This window comes from Megalops cyprinoides, chromosome 12 (assembly GCF_013368585.1).
Source record: "Megalops cyprinoides isolate fMegCyp1 chromosome 12, fMegCyp1.pri, whole genome shotgun sequence".
Lineage (NCBI taxonomy): Eukaryota > Metazoa > Chordata > Actinopteri > Elopiformes > Megalopidae > Megalops > Megalops cyprinoides.
The window spans coordinates 16,776,430-16,797,102 of NC_050594.1; the positions used below are offsets into that span (position 1 = coordinate 16,776,430).

Below are 20,673 nucleotides of genomic sequence, written 5' to 3' on the forward strand. Positions count from 1 at the left end.
AAAACAATATGATCAAGCTCACATTTCTCTATAGATGATGTGGGCTTTGGCTGATGGTCACAGATTTAATTTTACATGTCCTTGATACAGGGAAGTCAGACGATCTTTGGCTGGGAAACTACAGAGCATACCTATTCATGAACAGATCATTTAAGCCTGATTGACTGGACTCAGGGAAGTGGCGAAGCCTTGCTACCAATTCTCATACATCCATGATTATATTAGATCATTATTTTTAAGAACATGGAATCTGGTCTGTATCCAGATTAAAACTCTTACGTTACCCATTCTACATGGTCCATTTCTTACAGAAGCTCTTCCAGTCTAGACCTTGGCTCAAACTTTGGGTTCAGCCATCAATAACTGAGGCAGTGGAATATAATTAGCTTTATTCATTGGATGACGTCAATGGAAATGTGCCCGTCTCCCAATCTGCTGTGGTTCACTGTGGGACTTGTGAAAATTAGCCATTGGTTGGTGTGAGTGTATCAGCAGATCACTCATGTGCAAGCATGGTGGGTGTGCAAAGAGTTAATCCTTATATTCCAAATTGTGTAAAAAAGGGTGAAAAGCATAAAGTGCTGCCTCCACCTACACCCTAGTTTAGTATAATACAGTACACACCCATATTGAGGTATAGCACATCCTCTTTCCTTAGCCCTTGACATCATGAGGCAGGTGTGCAGTAGTACATGTTTTTATAAGCAGTGACCTTTATGTGCCGTAATGCCTTCATTAAAGTGATTTTGCACTATTGTGAAGCTAATGTTGACTCACCACTTGCTTGGCCCTTGGGCCACAGAATGATTCACAGGGTGGTGCCGTTGGCTTCAGGTAGTGTTCAGGTGTTAATATTGTGGTATCGTATGCACACTGTTAAAACACGCAAAAAAATCCTTCCCCCGCCAGCCAAAGGGGTTCAGAGAGCAGAAGAATTTCCTTATACTAAAGCGAGATGAATGGGCCTTTTGAACGAGGCCAGGAGTTCCCATGCCGTATCGGACTGGGAATGCTTGCAGAGTTTAATTCGTTTATATGCAGACCCTACCATGAATAAATCTTGAACTTTGGAGACCGGGCCTGTATCAGCCACGTTCTTAACTTAATTTGTGAGTGGCACACAACGTTCTCACAACATTGCTGTGGCAAAACGGCAACGTTATCATGCTGCTATGAAAACATTTCATGGTTGTTACGTGTTATCTGTATTGTTTGTATTCCAGAATTCATCAGTCAATGGAACTGAATTTTATACCAGAGCAGATGACCAAAAAAATGAAACACACTGATATGAAAGCAGAAATGTAAGCAATGTCAAAAATATAAAATTATAGCAAAAATGATAAAATGATGATAACATAAAGAAAATTATATGGCAGACCTACACCTTAATCAACCCTTATCCTAATCAAAAGCATGACATTGAACTTGTGGATCTATTTCACACAAGGATACACTTGAGAAATGGCAGGAAGCTTGACCAATACCACGGCATCCAGCTTTGACAACACAGATAGCAGCTCTTGGCCCTGTCGGCTGTGGAATTTCATAAGCTGATGATACAGGAATACATACTGGACTCATTCCAGCGGCAGGTCCTGGGAATCATATTCACAGCCATAAAAAGAGGAGGCCATGAGCTGAATCAATGAATAATCTCCAGAAGAAGAGAAGGGAGAGTGGAAGAGTATGCCGATTTTTGCTTTACACACATTACACAGTTAATGTATTCTCTCAACCTTCAAAATGTAATCAAAAAAATAAGCTGAGGTTATTAAGGAGGGCGGAGGATTACATAAGCCAGTGTAAATGCTTTGTAGATAGTTCCATAATATGTTTTTTGTACATTTGGGGAACCATAATAATAAATCTAGTTATGTGATCATGTGAGGAATGTTCAGAATTTGAAAGAGGATTAGTTGTTATTGACAGGAACGCGGGAACATTTAGGCAGGTAAGGAGGGCCTGGTCTTTATCATCATGGCTTTCTCACACTGGCTGTGGCGCACCTGTGTTAACACATTGGAGGATCGAACGCACACACACACCTGCGCTTCTGTTCATCGGGGATACCTTAGAGGGGAGAGCAACATGCTTGGGTTTGCAGCACGGGTTCGGATAGAGTAGTTCAAGCGGGGCTCACAAGAATCCTTGTGCGTTGTCCGTTCCAAGCCGCTGTAGTTTCTTATGGATCTCCGAACTCCTCAAACACAAAAGCCCTATTCTTCTGTACCCCTCCAGAGTCTGTGGCTGGGCCTTGCGAGAGGAATGTGAACTGAAGCAAGTCACAATTAGAAGCCTTCAGGTGTTGCATTACAAAAAGAAAGACTTTTCTTTATTCTTTAGTCTGGGGGTGTCTGTGGCTATCACTCAAATAATGACTTGGTCCTTTGTTAAGACTAAATTTTGTGTAAGAAAAGGCCTTATTATAGAGGGGAAGGAAAAAAAAACACTATTTAAAAGCTTAAGTGTGGATTCTTATTAAAATATCAATTATCGTCTCCGTATTGCTTGCTGTGCCCCCCTTTGCACTGCGGTGACATTCTTCCCCACAGCACTGCCATGTTGAACATATTGAGTGCAACATCCAGGGTAGAACTCTGCTGACTTACAGTCACTCCCTTTTCATATTCAGTAGTGTTCACCTTGACTAAAATCAGTCAAGATCATGAGTATATCTGCTTGGGGTGGGGCCCTGTGGTGGTGTGTTTCTGGGCTGCGTGGGATGGCTTTAATTGTGACTCACGCATCGCCGATGATGGCGTCTGAACTGGCCACTCGCAGAGAGGAGCTCTTTCCGCATTTAATGTTACAGTTACACATGGTATTTCCATCTGTCAGTGACCTCGGGAGGCATGCACTGTGCTGTTATATGTCCACAGCACAAAAGACTGGAGCTGTCTGCTGAGTTCAAACGAAAGCATCGCAGCACTACCAGCGGTGAGAGAAACTCATCGGCCTCTTGTTAAACATTGAGTAATCATTGATTCCCTTTGGTCTGGAAACAGGAGGAGAGTGAAGAATAGGTGGAACCGTCGCTCTCAGCCGACCTTCCTTTATTTATTCATAGTTGTAAAGCAAGTGGACTGATGTTTGCATAGCGATCTTTTTACATAAACAGCAGGGCTCTGGCACTGGAGATGTGTGACGTTGAACGACACTGAAGAGCTGGGACATGTCTGTATCTGAGTCATCCAGTTTTCATTAGTCAGAAAGTTACTTGCTAACTTAGATGGAGTTTTTATTTTTTATTTCACGAGATTTGTCCTTTGTAAATGTCACAGGAGAGTATTGAAGAATGGAGGTGACGAAAAGGTAACAGATCCACCAAACCAGAATGGAATATCACTGTTTTTTTATTATTTCACTATAATCCTTTCATCCCCTGAGCTTGAGCACTGGGGTAGAGTACCAGGATTGTCTCCCCCAGTGCAAACTGCTGGTCTCTGTGAAGATGAGTGCATTAATATTAGTAAAGCTCCCATGTGCATAGATGTGCCATTTATCACATTGCAGCTGGTCACTGTGGACCCTGACTAGACCAAACATGTGAGCACAAAGACAACTCTTCAAACATGTCACCGTTTCAAATGCAAAGCATCCTCAGAAGAAGCTAAGCCGGAGACAAGGGGTATAAACTAACTTTAGTTTGGTTTGACCCCTTCAGTTCATTTCCACTGTTGTAAAAAACCACAGGCAAGCTTTTACCTACGTATGTTTGCTTGTGTAGCCCTACCCCAATTATTTAATTGCACATAAAACATCTTAATTATGGACCATATGCATTTAGTATGCTGACGCTGAGGAATGATGAGGAAACTCTACACCATATATTTAAATGCTTGGGCACAAAGGTAGGGTTTTTTTACATAAGTGAACTGATGTTTGTAAGTCTGGAAAAATAATTTTACCATGAAAGTGAAGTAACCCATATGTTTTGAATCAGTATGGCTTAACTATGAGCAATTGCATACTGTATAAGCCATTTATAATTTTGGGCAATATATATTCTCTAAATTACAACAGCACAATGTTAGGTCAGAAGAAAAAGTTTCACTTTATCCACTTAGTGGCATAAACTTAATGGCATAAACTTAATGTCGTTAAGACCTAATTTCCTTATGCTTTGTGACAAAAACATGGTATTTGAATAATAAGACATTTCAAATGACCCAGTACTGATGTGATGGTATAGAGCTACAGATGTGTGAACTTGATCTCAGTGATACAAAGATCCATTGTGGCCTCCTTAACTGTATCCCATATACAAGGCTAATCTACAAACATATTACATTATTAAGATAAAATGGTCCATCACTGTTCTTGCTCTCCATTTGATATCTACACATTTTTAATGTTAGTAAACAAATACCACTGCCTGTGCTGAATAGTTCCGTTCCTCTCCATGAGGAGAAGCATTTCCTTATAGATACAGATAACATCTCATCCACTGCAGATTTCAACATCTTGAGCTGCAGCCTATCAGATAAAAGCTGTGAAATCCTGAAGTGTGACTTAAGATAGCTTTATCACATATTGTGTGAGGCTGTAGTAATATACTGTTCCGAGCCATATCTCAGGTGGGCTCAGGAAACCCAGGTAGATGAAAGTTGTTTTCTGGGAATTCAGAGAACCACTTTGTGACTTAGCAACAGACTTCACATTCGTGTTTTTGTTGTAAGGACATGCATGGGTCACCAATAAAGTCGCTGTTAAAAAGGCAGCACAACGTGAAGAGCAGATGCTTATTCTTGGACCGCCTTCACACATCTTCAGTAAACCTGATGGGATCAGGGGCTGTTACGTGTATTTCACAAACTCGGTATAAAGAAAAGCCTGCTTTGATTGTTGACATGCCCTCAAACCATCATATCTTCACAGTTGATTTCTATCAGAACTTTGAAGAATGGGTGTGAATCACCAGTTTCAGAGTTGTCTTTCCCACTGGAAACAGTGTGCAACAAACCCACAGGGAACCTCTGTCGAATTGTACACTTGGCAAAAACATCCACAAAACATCCACTGCTTTGGGTCCCACCCCAAACGTGGATTGGATTAACATCCCACCAATCAACAGTTCAAGTGATATCAAGTAATCATAACGCGGGGTTGTGTGTGTGTGTGTGTGTGTGTGCGTGTGTGTGTGTGTGTGTGTGTGTGTGTGTGGGGGGGGGGGGGTGACGGGGGTTTTCAGAGTAGATATGTTCAAAGAGATCAAAGCAGGGGGCTGCAACCCCTCCCCTCACTCACATTCCATAGATCCACAGTCTTGGCTTCCCTCTGATGTGCCTAACCCCTTCTGTCTATCCGTCACATAGTTCGCCCTTTCAGCAGACAGCCATGCTCAGTCTGCCCTGGTCCACGCTGTGGGAACGGCTATGAACGGTAGCATTGTCGTGTGATAGCCCTCTACCCTGTCCTGCTCAATAGCAGCATATTGTGACCGAATACTGCTACATCCAGTGATCTGTGCGGCGAAATTCTTTCAAATGGGCTTTCATGTCCAAATTTGCAAATGATAAAAAAATAAGGACCCAATGCAGTTTGACATAAAAGCACCCCCCCCCCAAACACCCATCCCTCTCCACTAGTCTTTTCCATGTGCATGCCTCTGTCATCCACAGCACAGACTTTGAGAAATATCTGATTATGTTGACTGGCCCAGATAAAATACGAGTGGAGCCATCACCATGATCAGACATCTCAAAGCTGGTCAACAGGATGATGGATAGATAACTGCCACTTCCCTGTGCCACAACCCCAAGATGATGATGCACAGGGGCGCAGGGCAGGGAAGTCTCCCGTCTCTGTGTAATCCTGGGCAGAACAGCCTGTTCGGTCTTGGAGCAGGAAATCGTAAATATTCATTCCCGCTGCAGTATGCCTTCACCCCTGCTTCCTGCTTAGCCCCGGGTCTTTCTGACTGAGGTGTCCATTGGAAACAGCCTAACGGTTAAACTGATTTCCATTTAATTTGGACCGAAATGAGTCAGCCCGGATCTCCTGACTGCTACATGCATGAACTTGCGTCTGATGAAATCTTTGATCTTTGCAGCAGTAAGTTTCTGCTTGACTGACTAAAATGGACTTTCCCGTTAAACCAGATGCATATAAACTTGCGCCTAAGCCAAACTCCCAGTGGAAACTAAACTGCTGTCAATCAGATCTGTAATTCTATATACAGTTTATATGTATTAGTGTACAGCGCACCCCACTTATAACCCCGCACAAGAGAAACGTGAAATGACATAGAGCTCACAGAGCCACATCCATTCAGGACGATTTTATATGGGAAAGGATTCTGAATGGATTGAATGGTCATAAACGCGTCAGAGATATTTTCTTCTTTTTCTAACTGAGAAATGTCCTAAGCTAAATGTTCAAACAAGAAACTACTCATGATAATTATATGGGCGTGACTGCGAATTGCTGGTGTTACAACGCCAGCGAACTCAACCTCTTCTAATAAACTCGTTCAAACATATAAAGTAATAAATTGATTCACGTGTATTTCTTTTGTAAACTGTTCCCAATGTCTTAGCTAGGCCTACATCTCAACGGTTGCTGGTGCTACAACGCCAGCGAACTCAACCTCTTCTAATAAACTTGTTCAAACATATAAAGTAATAAATTGATTCACGTGTATTTCTTTTGTAAACTGTTCCCAATTTCTTAGCTAGGCCTACATCTCAATGGTTGGTCCTACAAAGATTATGGTGAGACTCAGGAAAGGCATTATTCATGGGCACAAAGCATGTTAGTTTATCCTGACATGTCTGCTGATATATGGGTACTTCGCTCCTTTTTCCTCAAAATAATTTACTTGCCAGTTGCTAATGATTAAGGCGACTTCGATTCACTGTGTCCTGTTGAAACATTTTTCGTTCATTATGTGGCATTACTTTCGACTGAGTATTGCATTGCACCTTGACCTTATCAGTGTGGCTAAACACTGTAAAAGCAAATTAGGCTACTTGACTCATACATGCATATTTAAACAGTCTTAGTACAGGAATGGTTCATCCCAGTATTTAGACCATTATATGCCATTGATTCTTATATCATTTTTACAAACTGATTGCGCAAAGAGAAGTTATGGGTTACCACAGAATTAATAGAGGCACTTCAACATTGCCTCAAATTTTTGTCAGCACCAGTATGAGAACTGAAAAAAAGTAACTGACGGGTGTCCTTGAAAAGGTAAGAAATGTAACATTCAGAATTGATTAGGTCGAGCGGCTCTTCGAATCTCAGAAAAACCAATCGATTCCTAAATCAAACTGGCTGGTCAACTTGTAACTTTGCAAGTCTGAATATTAATCCTGAATGTCTAATGATGACAAAATAGAGTGAACAAAAACAAAGATAGTTATCGAGTGCTCTGATGGACATCCCTCAAAACTGATTAAACAGCTATTTAAGATGCTTAACAAAGTTCAAACAGCCTCTTAAATCACTGCCGACAACATTTAACCACTCTAATGAACTTGAAGAACCCGTAACTGATCTTACGTTGACTATCTATATTCTACTGCCACCTACCGGACACATAAAGGAATATCTTTTTCTGGCTACTGCTATGGATGAGGTGAGCAATAATCACCCAGACAAAGAGACGATGGAATGCCTTATTTAAAGAAAATGGCAAAGACATCATTGGATTTCTTTGTTTCAGCGGGATAAAATTGTATGTCTGTGCATCGCCTATATGTCAAAACTAATACAGCAGAAAATACATCGTGGTTGCCCTGCAAGGAAATGATGCGATTTAGAAATGCACTGATCATAGCTCTACCTTAACAGCTCACGATAACTGATAACGTAATGTACAAAACGTTGCAACTGTAATTCAGACGGCCAATCGCGGCGCGGAGGAAGAAAGGCGACACCAGACAGTGGAGTTGCCACTAACGGTTTTTTGTGGACTTTGATGGCCACCGTCAATTTCTCAGCGCTCCAATTCCTAAAAATATACGCAGTTGCGTTTTTGTTGACTTTTCAACCAGCTGAAGATATTGGCGTTCAGTTGCGTAGCTGAAACATTTATATTGTGGAACCAAGTCCATCACATTGTCATGGTGGCAACGACTTACTATTTGACGCCTTAGAACAACGACTATTATTTGCTTATATTTTTGGCAATGTGGCTCTGAAATAATATTAGGCTAAACAAACTAGAAAACCAGAAAATCTGCACCTTCCTGGATATTATTATCTTGAATATCTTTTATTTGAGAGAACAAAAAGCATTCGCTGCTTTACCTCTGATAATTGAATTGGAAATATGTTCGGTTTGCTAGTGCGCTCGATTTTCGAGGCTGGGCAGGGGCTTTTCCGCGGGTCAGTGCTGTCCGATATCATCCAGCACTGGATCGGTTCCAGTTTTTTAACTCTGATCTCCGTGCTGCTTGGGGGTGTGGTTTTCTTTGTTATTGTTTCGTTAAGAAGACGAGGGCAACGTGGAGTATCGTCGACCTTCTCTGTCGATTTCAACAATACAGATGTCTCTCTCGAACAAGTCCTGCAAACACCTTTCCGTCTGACTGTGAAAAGGAGCGGGCAAGAGCCAACAAAGAAAAAAAGAAGAGAAAAAGAGAGAGTAGGTGTCTAGAGCGCCTGTTATTATTATTATTATTATAGCTATGATGTCCTTATTTTAAACGCATGCTGTCTAAAATTAAATATACAGAACAACTCCGTATAATTCAGCCTGAGAAGCTACCAACTCCCGTTGAAGAATTGTCATCTCTATCAAGCCAGAAGGACATGCATTTGTATACACTTAGGCTAGTTAATTAAACAGCTGTAAAAGTGTGCTTTTCTTTTTTTGGCGCTTATTAATGCAAGCTACTCATGCAGTTTCTAAAGTCAGGCTGAATACATTGTGCTCATGTCATTTTCTTTGCTATACTCTCTTGCGAGTTTACCGTTTTACGGCATAAAAAGAAGACTGAAACTGACATTGTTAGCTTCTTTGTCCGTAACTGGCTGCGAGCTGCTATGCGAGGCAGTGTACAGCCTAGATGTCACTTTAATGTCAACGAAGCGCTCCGGAACACTCGGGCTCAGTGGACATTTCTATTCTTCCTTCTTTCTTATTATGAAAGAAAATGGTTAATTTTTGCTGTTGTTTTTGATGCTTACTTCATAAGGGTTACTTTACCTTCTTCACAGGACCAGCCGAATGGGCAGGCTGCTGCATCACCTGAAAGCAGCGCTGCTCAGAGTGAGGTCGTGCATGATTCAGCTAGCCCAGAGAGCAAACCTCTGAAGGTAATCTCTCAGTGATCGCCTTTGCATGGAGGGATTGGATGGGGCTCTTACAACACAGGCCCTGAAGGATACAAAAACGTTGACTTGATTTTCAGTTTGAGGGTCATGTATGTGTGTTTACCGTGGGGGTTTGTCTTACCAGGATTTTCAGCCTTATAGACCCAATGGCCATAGCTTCTGATGTACAGGTGGGCCTTTAAGGTCTGTTTCAATTTGTTCAAGCTAAACTTTTCCTATTGCCAAATATTTAAGCAAGTTCTGGCGATATACAACACTGTTCTTTTGCAAAGCTATGTGGAAATGCACAGCTAGATGACATCTAAGATATTCTTGCATATCTTATAGCTGTACTGACAGGACCTCTGCATAAGACAAATAAAAGGGAATGGCCAACAAAAGTAGTTTTCATGTATTTTGAATGAATGTCATCAAGTTTCTGGTGGATTTTTTTTTTTACTAAAAATACCATCCATTAACACTGCTTGCAGTAGGATTGGATGCACGTGGAGCCCAAGACTCACTGTGTTTGTCTCAGTTAGGGGAGATTGAAGAGCACTTTAACACCCTTTTTACAACATTTAATCATGTGTTTCGATAGCCCTTATTGAAGGGGTTAATCAAGGCTAGTGTGAGTAAGAACAGCTGTGACAGCTCTGTCACATTGCTCTCTGTGCTCTTGCTACTTAGAACCCTGAGCTGTCCTGTGTCTGGGCTTTCCTTAGCGAAGCAGAGCTCTGTGCTGTCTTTTGTCTGGGCTTTCCTCAGTTAAGCTATACTCTGTGCTGTTTTGTGTCTGAGCTCTTATTAGTTGAACAGAACTCTGTTCTTGTGAGTTACATCGAAGTCTGTGCAAACAGTATTAACATGCCAGGCCTAATGGCTATGCTCTTAACCTCCCTGTTGTATGACTGTGATTAAACACCCTGTTGTTTTAATATGGCTGTGCTGTTAGAGAAGTGACGAGCTGAATTTCCAGCATTGAGAATACTGAGGTTGGGGGCATTGCAGCGTCAGTCAGAAAGTGAGCTGTAGTCAGTGATGTACAAGGTGGGAATATCTGATAAAGTGTGTTACTTCTTCACTCTTGAGCTACGGGGTTAAGGTTAACATCTGGCTAAAGTACTTGGCCCCAGTGTATATAATATAACACCCTACCCGATGGGTTTACCAGGGGAATCTTTGTGGACTGTAGTAAAGTGAAGTAATTGCAAAAGGCTGCATAGGCTACGATTCATGTAAAATTATAGGGAGTTTTTATTCTGCTTCTGTACATACAAATTGCATGACAATTGATGTGTGTGTATGTATGTGTGTGTTTGTGGATCTGTGTGTTATAAGATGCTTCTCACAATATTCTGATCTTCTTTCCTATGTCTTCAGCCCAAGAAAAAGAAGAGGAAACCTGAAAATGTGGAGGATAGAGTTATCCTGCTATCCAATGACCTGTTCTCTTCAAGAGAGAGGACTGAAGAGGAAGAGACCGGTACATCACACTCAACCAATCTGTCAGTCAGTCAGTCAGTCAGTCAGTTCAATAGTCATAAAATCAGTCAGTTGGTCAGAGTGTTTGTCATTGGATGAATTATTAGAAAGCATTGTTTGATGAATAAGAATGAATTTGTTGTTTCAGACCCAGAATGCACCTTGTTTAATTATCTGTTCTGGCCTTGTAACAAGCGCAACTTGGATTTTAGTAAATACAGTTCCATAGTTTATTATGTAGTTTATTATGTACTTTTTCTAACGTTCTTTATTGAATTGATTTACCAGGTGTTTGGGAGAGGAAGATGACCAGCAGGGAGAAGAGGCAGTTGAGGAAGGAGAGAATGAAGAGAAAAGGTAGGTGGCTTTATGGTTAAAATAGACAAGTGAGTAGGATTAAGCTTCCCCTTTGGAGATTAAGTAGGCACAAAATTGTAATTGACTAGGGCCACAAATGTAAAAGAGCAATATGTATGACTCAAGGACTGTACCATTCCAAGTGTAATGCTAACCAATACCGCAACCTTGTAAGTAAGCCTTGACACACCCACTTACACAAAACCCTGAAATACACTCTTACTGGTGTAATTGCACACAAGAGGAACAAAAGATCTTGGGTAAAGGGGTTGAAGAATAGGTTAAAAAAGCAGGTCTTCAGTCTGCAATGAAAGATGGCCAGCATTTCAGCTGTTCTGACCGAAACAGGAACCTTATTGCACTAAGAAGACAGTGGGCATGACCGGGCCGCAGGGTTATGTGAGGGGAAAACAGCCAAGCATCCTGAAAAAGCTGAGTGCAGTAGTCTTGCTGGTGTGGTGTGCACAGCACCACTATTCCAAATACAGCACTGAAACAGCAGAAAAGCATAACAACTAATCAGCTACTCACAGCACCACTGTACCAGATACTCGCAGCACTTAGTCAGCCCTATTTTGACCGTGGGATGCTGATTTCAGACCCTGTTGCTACAACAGTGACACAGAGAGCACTTAAAGTGGTCCATTCACAGTAGCAGTGTGTCTCCAGCCTTGAGGAGTCAGTGAGGGCTGTGGAGTGAGTGAGTATGACGAGGTGCTACCTAAAGGAGTTGGGTTGGTATTGAGCCTACAGTCATGGTGTGACAGTCATTTAGCAGAGCTGTAGAATAGGCAGCAGCCGAATGACAAGCTCATGTATTGACCTCATCGTAGAAAGCCCCAGAGGAAGCTCCCAGCAGCGTCCCGTATTGCTGGAGGGTGCGGCTCGCTGGAATGGCCGACCCCATCGAGAAGGGGAGTGGCAGCCATGCCCTTTGGGTGACACTGTGGGTCCTGGGAATGCTGGGTCCCGTGGCATCCCAGAGGGACTAGCGTCTGCGGGATCCCGGAGGGAAACGCGGTCCCATGAGACGGGGAAGGCGGGCCGCAGGGCAGTGGAGTTGGTGCCCCCTAGCAGACTGGAGGAGGACATCTTTTCTCATGTGGGTAAGTAACTCCACAGCGAAAAAAAAAACAGGGCACTGGTCCCTACTGGTCTTTTACACACAGTTTAGAAATAATGCACACTACTTTAATCACCTGAACTGCTATAATGGTTCTAAGAGCTTGTCTGATGCTTCCTACAGGAACGTGGGATTCCAAAGATGTGAAGACAGAACCTGTGACCTTTGGGACTGTCCCTGACATGTCCTCTGATTTTGGTGAGGGGTCACTGGGTATGGGCTGGTGGGGAACTATTTGATCTCTGTTAATTTCCTGCATAGAGAGGAAACTGGAGTTAAATTAGAGTTAAACAGTCTGTTTCAGCCCCTGTTGTCATACATTACCAATGGATACCTCATGTACCCTTGTGTAATTATTTTTAGTAGTGAATTAGGCTACATACAGCTGAGTAGAATGACCAGCTCATGAGAGTCAAATTCTTTTTGACAAATGTGCTTCTTATTAGGAATGTGCACTGTGCTTTGTCTCACCACAGAACATTTATGAGAGTGGGAACCAGTCAAATAAAAGTCATATTTTCGAGTATATGGGAACATATGGGAAATATATTCAGATCATAACTAAAATATCTACTTGTAAAATCGTTTCTGTTTTTTGTAATACATGAGGCTAGGCATGACAAAAGCGAGTTAAAGAGATAAGCGGGTAAAAGAGATATTTATCTTTTTACTTCTTTTTAATAATATGAAGACTAAGTATGTATCTTCTTTGGTCACTCAGGCAACGGTTCATCACAGCCCAGTCCATCTCAGGAGAAGTGGTCTTCTAGGATGACATCACTGGGCGTTGAGGATGCTTGGCTGGGACTAGGTATGAGATCTGTTTTTAGACCCAGGTTCAGGTGCCTACTCATTCCTGGCTTCCAGATATTAAAGTGCTTATCCAGATGCACATAACACCAAAACAATAGTAATTGTTAATTAGCCTATTAAAGACTGCAAAGTAGAAGAATCAGTCTTTGTCTTGATAGACTGAAATTCTGACTCCATGTGTAGCCCTCTTATTGTCTTTGTTAGGTCTCTTTAAGGTGCTTGTACATCCTATAGGTCAGAGCACAGCAAATGTCATAGCTGGGTCAGTGTACCTTGCTTGTCAGCATTGGTTGGCTTTCATTTGTTTATTTTGAATTAGCCTTTTCAGTCAAAGTCATTCAGCTGGGGCACTTTGCCTTTTGTTATGACACATTTTAGCAACGTGTGAAACACATCCGTACGCATCCCAGTTTCATCACTGTCTTGAACTTTATATATTTTGCTCTACTCAACAAAGGTAGGGAGAAAATCCCTTAATCAGGTGCCACCATAGCCACAGAAAGCTCCAATCTCCTGCTTCTCAGTAGCTGCCATCAGGTACATCTCAACAACTGTGAATACAAGAACAGTAAACTCAGAAGGGCACATCAGGACCTCAGCCACTGCTCTCACAGACTGTACCCCAGAACTGCTTGCTTTACCTGCTGTATCCTGGCAACAGAGTACTTTACAGCTGTGCACTAGATGATTTGCACTTCTGTAGTATTTAGAATCCTGTCAGATGACAAACTGGCTGGTTTGTTGGTGGGCAGATTCCATTTCCAAAGCTGTAAGATTGCCTAACATTGGGTTGATTTTGGATGTTGAGTCAGTGTGCAAGTGCCTTTAGACTAGCCTGTGCCGATTCTTAATTAATATCCAGTGTGTAATACCATTAAAACCCAGAAGAGGTCATCAAAGGCCATCAGTTTTTATGGATCTTCAAAAATCACGCCGTAGAACATCAAGTCGGAAGTGTGGTTGACCTGTGTTTTATTACTTTTGATATACAAAATATGTGTCTCTTATGGTAACAGACAGAAATGCAGCCATAGTGTTAGAGCTTCAACAGATTCTGTGTCGTTTAGGATCTTGATATTGAAGTGTATCCTAAAGACAGGTCAGTTTATGACAGGGCAGTTACCCCAATCTATCCCTTTTCCTTCAGACATAAGGCTGATTCTTGTGCAGAGAGGCAGGTATTTCATTTTTAAAGTCTTGAAGTCTCAGGGTCAGAGCAGACATACCTCAGACTACACAACAAACACAGCAACAAGTAACAGCAACAGTTAAGTAATAAATTGTTTAGCTAAACAGAAATCCACAGAAATGTTACCCTCATCACTATGAAAGGAGTATCTTATCTGTTGTCTTATCTATTGCAGTAGCATGTTGTATAATAGTTGCAAACAGCACTGTGTGTCTTTGTATTTGACTTAGCCCCCGGCTGTATTTGTGTGTGGCTCTAAAGTGGCAGATCTGCAGCTAACGATTAATAATGCATCCCTTGGTCAGACCCCCCAGTGTGCGGGGCTGTACTGTGCCAGCCCCCTGGCACAGGGCAGTGTGATCTGAGCACGCAATGCTTGCAGCTGCGCCCCATCATCCTTCACCCCCCCTCCGCTGGAATTGCAGAGCAGAGAGGGGGCACATCTGTGAGGGGGTGCTTGTTCTCTCAGAGCTGTCTCCACATGAGCCCTCTGTTTGAGTGCAAGCCTCAAAACAAAAAAGACTATGATGCGTATCAGATAAAGTACACCTTATCCCTTTCAGGGCCTGTCCTTAGCAGAGTATGAGTAAGACTTGCTGATGAAAGAGAATGTAATACGTTGCCCATTCATGTCTTCTTAGTGGCCTTAGCTTGATGCCAGCTTCCCTTTTGGAGATCTAAAACTACACACTTCTAAGGCTAACCATCACTCCACAGCCTTGCCACTGTTGCTTCAAAAAATGCTACAGCAGTGGATTTAGGCTGAAGGGCAGTATTCGGTATAGAAGCAATTTTCCAGCTTAAGTTGACCTAATCCTTGATCCTTAACCCTTATCTGCTTTCCTGATTATGTGATGTCTTGGTAATCTCAGGTTGAACAGTCGGAGTAACTCTGGGAATGATGGCACTCCCAGGTACCCAAGGGTTCTGGGGATTTGTGAGGGGCAGATGAGCCCTCTAGACCTGGTTTAATGTGTATGTGCTGTTATGGGCCTGTTTAGCAACTGTTTCAGCCACACAACACTGAGAAAATTTGGCCACTAAACTGTAGCCCCTTCCAAAGCAGAGTGCCACCAGGTCTCACTTCCTTCAGAAAATGGGCGTGTCATGCTTGTTACTTAGGGCTGACCCCTGTCATAAAGGCTTTCTGTTATTGCCCCAGTTTGGTTCAGTATCAGTCCTATGGCTTGACCCTTAATCACTATTGAATTGCTACCAGTAGGAAATGGAAGTCGTTAGTGTTTTATGGCTGGAGATATTACATTCCACAGAATGGGGATGAGGAACAGCACACTGCACTGGTGGTCATGGTGAGGTCAGGGCAGAGACCCATTACTGCTTACCCCATCATAGCCTGTTTGACTCTGCATTTTAGTAGATTTGGTGGCGTTGTGATATCACTTGAACTGTGTTTAATTGTGCTTTTGTTTATTGTTTAGTTATTATGTAATTTTCATAGGTCAATAACAGTCTTCAATCTGATGCTGACAAAAGAAACAATCACTTTTGCCGGTGCTGGATTTACAGTTTCATGTCATCTCTCGGTTGTGTCAGCAGGGGGTGACAGCACTGTGTTTGTAATATTCGCAAATTCCTTTGCTTTTCAGCTGCCTCCAGTCTAATTGAGTAAAACCTGAGAATCCAGACCTTAACAAGGCAAACCTTTGGGTGAGACAATATGAAATCTTTCAGGAATGTAATGATTCTGCCTTTGTGTTGACAGAGGACTCCTCAGATGTTGACCAGGCCTCAGACTGGAAGCCCCCTAAGGAGGAGTGGGGAAACTGGGGTGGGGAAGAGGGTGCCTTGGCACATGACAGGGGGCAGGTAGGCACCAGAGCATGCTGACTGTGTAACTGCTGCGTGCTGATAAGTGTTCCCTCCAAAAATGACCCGTCCATGCACCATGGACACTCCTATGATGTTCTGTTTTGTTCTTCATTTATGAATAATACTGCTATTTGCATCAGAACTTAGTCCACTCCTTGCCAAAGGCCAGACATACCTTTTCCCCAAGGGAAATCTTCCAGACTGCAGCTTAAAAGCTTTATTCCCTTGAGTGGATTTAACATAATGTGTACATGATCCACTGTGTTCCTGTTTAATATATCATAGAACTCTATGAAATAATTTAGAGTAATAATAATAGTGATTTACAGTGCATTACACATGATTTATACATTGTAGCCATAAGTGTGTAAGAAATTTCTCATATACATTTGACTGTTGGAGAACAACTAATGACCACTAATGATGACAGTTCACAGTTCAATTCATCATCTACTGTGAGAGCTCTGTTCTGGTCCTGTTTATTGGAAGGATTTTAAAGGTCTGTTTCACACACAGACATAAACCATTTAGACTGTGTGTGTGTGTGTGTGTGTGTGTGTGTGTGTGTGTGTGTGTGTTTGTGGGTCTTTGTGATAATTGGTATATGTCTTACTTTCGTAGTAGTGGAAAGCTTCTTCCACAGTCTCTCCAGAGGTTTCAACTGAACTGATGAGGCGGAAAGCTTTGATGCCCAAGATTCCTGAGCGGTAGTCAGATGACGGAATACTTTGCAAGCTTTATGGCACATCGTACTGCTGTCAGCACCTCTAAATGACTTTTAAAGCTCCTGTATACAACGAGTAAATGAAGGCACTTGAATAAAATATGAACACAATCAGAAATAATGTGAAGGGATATTATGAATGTCTTTTGGGAGTAGTACATTCAACACTCTGGACCAGAGCCAGTATCTTCAATTATTAATTAAGGTGCCATTCTCTGAGGATGTTGTAGCTGAATGAACTGAGCCCTCTTGTGTTTTTTGGCTTACATTATTAAAGAGCATTATAGAGAATATGAGAGCATTCTATCTGTTCATTGCACTCACAGTGAACGGATTTAGCTGAGAAAAACATCATTTCTTAGCGTGATGTCATATACCTCCTCTCTGACTTCTGTACAGAACTATAGTTAGTAACTGCTTGCATTAATAGAGTGCCTTTCATGCATCTGACCTGTACTCTACAGTGGAGCTGGGTGACTTGGTTCAGCCGCCATTTACATTGAGTAAAGTGTGTGGCCTTTCATTTACTCCTTTGCCAGATATAGAATTCTGATCCATTTGTAGATCCACTGAGACCCTGCTCCCTATTCATGAGAGAAATAAGCTGGTGATGTGTAGCTGTTTTTGTGACAGTTTTGGTGCCATTGCAGGGAGACGGTCTGAAGAAGCTGAAGGAGGGAGTGGAGGACAGGGTGACGCTGCAAGGCACGGACTACATAGCACAGAGTTCTGCTCGAGTGGAGTCATTGGACGGTGAGCACCTTGCGCCCATTCCCTGGACTCTAACATCAGAGTAGGGGGGTGTGGCTGACTTTTAAACATGCCCTTGTTTACCTTGTGCTCAGTTATCTCTATCTGTCCCCCCTCATGTTTTTAATCTTATCCCTCTTATGTTGAACAAAATAAGGATAAAACCCCATACTACCAGAATTAGACAATATTTATATATAATTCCACCCCAGCTAAAAGTATTTAGAGACCACGCTATACATTGGTATACATTTTAATACTATATGCTGAATCAAAGGTTACATCACATGAGCCTGTGTACCTTGGTTCTGTGTGCAGGGCCTTTTGCATTACATTATTGGCATTTAGCAGATGCTCTTATCCAGAGCGACTTACATAGATTACAATTTTTTACATGTTACCCATTTATACAGCTGAATATTTACTGAGGCAATTGGGGGTTAAGTACCTTGCCCGAGGGTACAGCAGCAGTGTCCCAGCAGGGAACCAAACCAGCAGCCTTTCAGTTATGAGTCCTGCTCCTTACCACTATGCTACACTGCCACCTACATTTTGGACAGCACAGTATATTTAACTATTCCAGATGCTATTGCCACAACTATTCATATGATTTCTTAATGTAGTTTCTTGGCATCATCATGCTGCATGTGGTCAGAATGCTTTCACAATATGTCAGAGTTACAGAAAGCATACTGCTTACTTCATCAAAATACTACAGATGTTGGACAGACTGTTGGGCAGATTGAAATCTTTGCTTTTGCAATGCATAAGCTGAGTAACAGTGGAAAGCACGCACAGGAAGTGTTTTGTCTGTAAAATACAAAACGCAAAGATGAAAAATCGAATATCTTTTGTGTCAGCATTCTTTCTTATTGTCTCCATAGATGGCTGTTTATGCCAAATCAAGACACTGAGACTATTCAAAAGTGACACAACAGACCAAAATTTAATCTATCTTTGTATGACAGGCTGCACACAATCTACAAGTCTCAGAAAGCAGGACTCCAGGACTCCACATTCTTACAATGGCATATCAATGAAAGAACAGAGAGGGTCAGACAACTTTGAAGTGATACTAAAATGACACAGAAAACCTGTGACCCAGAAAATGCGTGCGACATAAAATCTGGGCTGGAAGGAATTCATAGCTAATGCTAATTTTTCTATTCCTTCCCTGTATTTCACGCTGTCTTAGGTGTGAAGCTAGCATGCACACCTAGAATGTCTTAAAGGATCAAAGGGATAACTGAGGCTAAATTGTAGTGTATGTATTAGCCTCAAGCTCCTCTGTAGAAAAACTAATTTACCCTGGCTTTGAGCTAATGGTCTTCTGTTCCAAAAGATGAATTTTGCCTCACGGATTCTTGCTGGAGTCTGTCACCACAGATGCTCCCTCTGAAAAGTACTTAGGAAAACATAATCCTCCTTTCATCCCTTTTTTTGGCTAAATTTTCAGTATTTATGAGTTCATGTGCCTGACTTCATGAGATTACCCTTCTTCTGACTGGTCACTGAAATGACTCCTGTCATCGCTAATACTTCAGAGCACACTACAGGGGAGGCACAGAGAAGCTAGAGGAAAGGGCTACTATTAGACAGATAGCAGTGCTGTCCTCATTCCTGACCGTCCACACACAGAAGACTCTTCCAGGGGGTGGCAAGCGTTTACTCCCACACTGCTGCTTGTACGTAGGAGATTTTGGCCTGGATTCAGTCAACATTTGTTCTTATGTTTGACTCGCAATTAAATGCACGTGTTGCTGTTTTTCAGCACAAACGGTTATTCATTCTGTTGATTGCTGAACTCTCCAGACTGTTTATGAAGACAATACTCGTGCATTTAACAGCAAGCTAAGGGAAGGGAATATGTGAATAAAATCCAGGCCTTTATTAGAACCTCAGTGGCACCTGAGGACAGGTTTTTGCCTCCACAGAAGGGATTTTACGTAAACATGGTTGTGCAGTTCAGCACTCTTAATTTTTTGATTAGTATTAGAGAAGCTCTTTGAATGAAATGGTCAGTTCAAAATGAAATCACATGGGCTTATCCCCAGACCAAACCACTTACAGGGCAGCTGCAAAAATTTAAATCTGTTTTTGCAGCACTGAATACATAAGAAAGTAAACATGATCTATATATGTTGTGCTATGTGTGTGTTGTGATTCTAATGTGTATAATGGTAAACTGGTATGGAAAACAGTATTCAGTGTTCTACATAAGTGGTCAAATTATTTCTGGCTTTCATAGACGCTCTTGAAAAATGTTGTTGATAACCTCTGTACCTTCAGTTTTGTCCAAGCACATAAACAACATCTTCAGGAACAGATCAAGCAATGTCTTCTTTTAAAAGTTGCACAATTAATAAAACCATTGTTCTCAAATCACAAAAAAATTCTCTAGTTTCCGAAATATGCTAAATTGAGAAGAATCTGTTCTGATCTTCAGGTTCTTGGAGTCAGCTGTGTTCAGCTGTATACCACTGTGTCTCCTGGCAAGTCCTCATTTAAAACAGCTTAGAACAATTACCATTGTTCAACTGTTTGATCAATGTTTCATTAGCTGCATCCCTGTATTTATGTGTGTGCGTGGATGTGTGTGCTGTGTGTGTGTAGCTGTTTGTGGGGGCTGTGTGTATGTAACTATTTGTGTAACTATTTGTGAGTGTATCTGTTTGTGGGTTTTTTTTAATATATATATATGTGTGTGTGTATGTGTGTGTGTGTGTGTGTGTGTGTGTGTGTGTGTGAGAAAGGGAGAGAGAGAAGGAGAAAGAGAAGGAGATCTTGTGGTTGCCGTGCAGAGGACATTCTCTGCCGCTGATGACAGGGTTATTGATGGAGTGGTCTGGAGCTTTGGCCTCAGGCTAAATGACCTCATGCTTTTTTCCTTTTTTCACTTCTTCAGACACTGAAACCAAGAAAGACAGGAAGAAGCGGAGGAGGATGAGGAAGGAAACCTGACATCACCACCCTGTGTTACTGAGAGGATCACAGTCAGAGTGCGTTGTCGCTAAATTACCTGGGAAAAGCTTCGCTTTTAGAGAGGCCACCTGAAGCGCTATTGCAGATCAACAGAGTGCAAGAGTGTGAGAGAGAGAGAGAGAGAGAGAGAGAGAGAGAGAGAGAGAGAGA

General features: G+C 42.0%; 1 protein-coding gene across 1 annotated transcript; it reads left to right on the top strand.

The window, feature by feature from the left end:
- The first annotated feature begins 7,862 nt into the window (after positions 1–7,862).
- Positions 7,863–20,673, top strand: LOC118787477 (protein LYRIC-like). Its single transcript, XM_036543054.1, has 10 exons — positions 7,863–8,599; positions 9,175–9,273; positions 10,654–10,756; positions 11,044–11,112; positions 11,946–12,218; positions 12,359–12,433; positions 12,957–13,046; positions 15,961–16,064; positions 17,442–17,544; positions 20,447–20,673. Exons 1-10 carry the CDS (start codon positions 8,285–8,287, stop codon positions 20,500–20,502), a joined length of 1,287 nt encoding a protein of 428 aa, XP_036398947.1. The 5' UTR covers positions 7,863–8,284; the 3' UTR covers positions 20,503–20,673.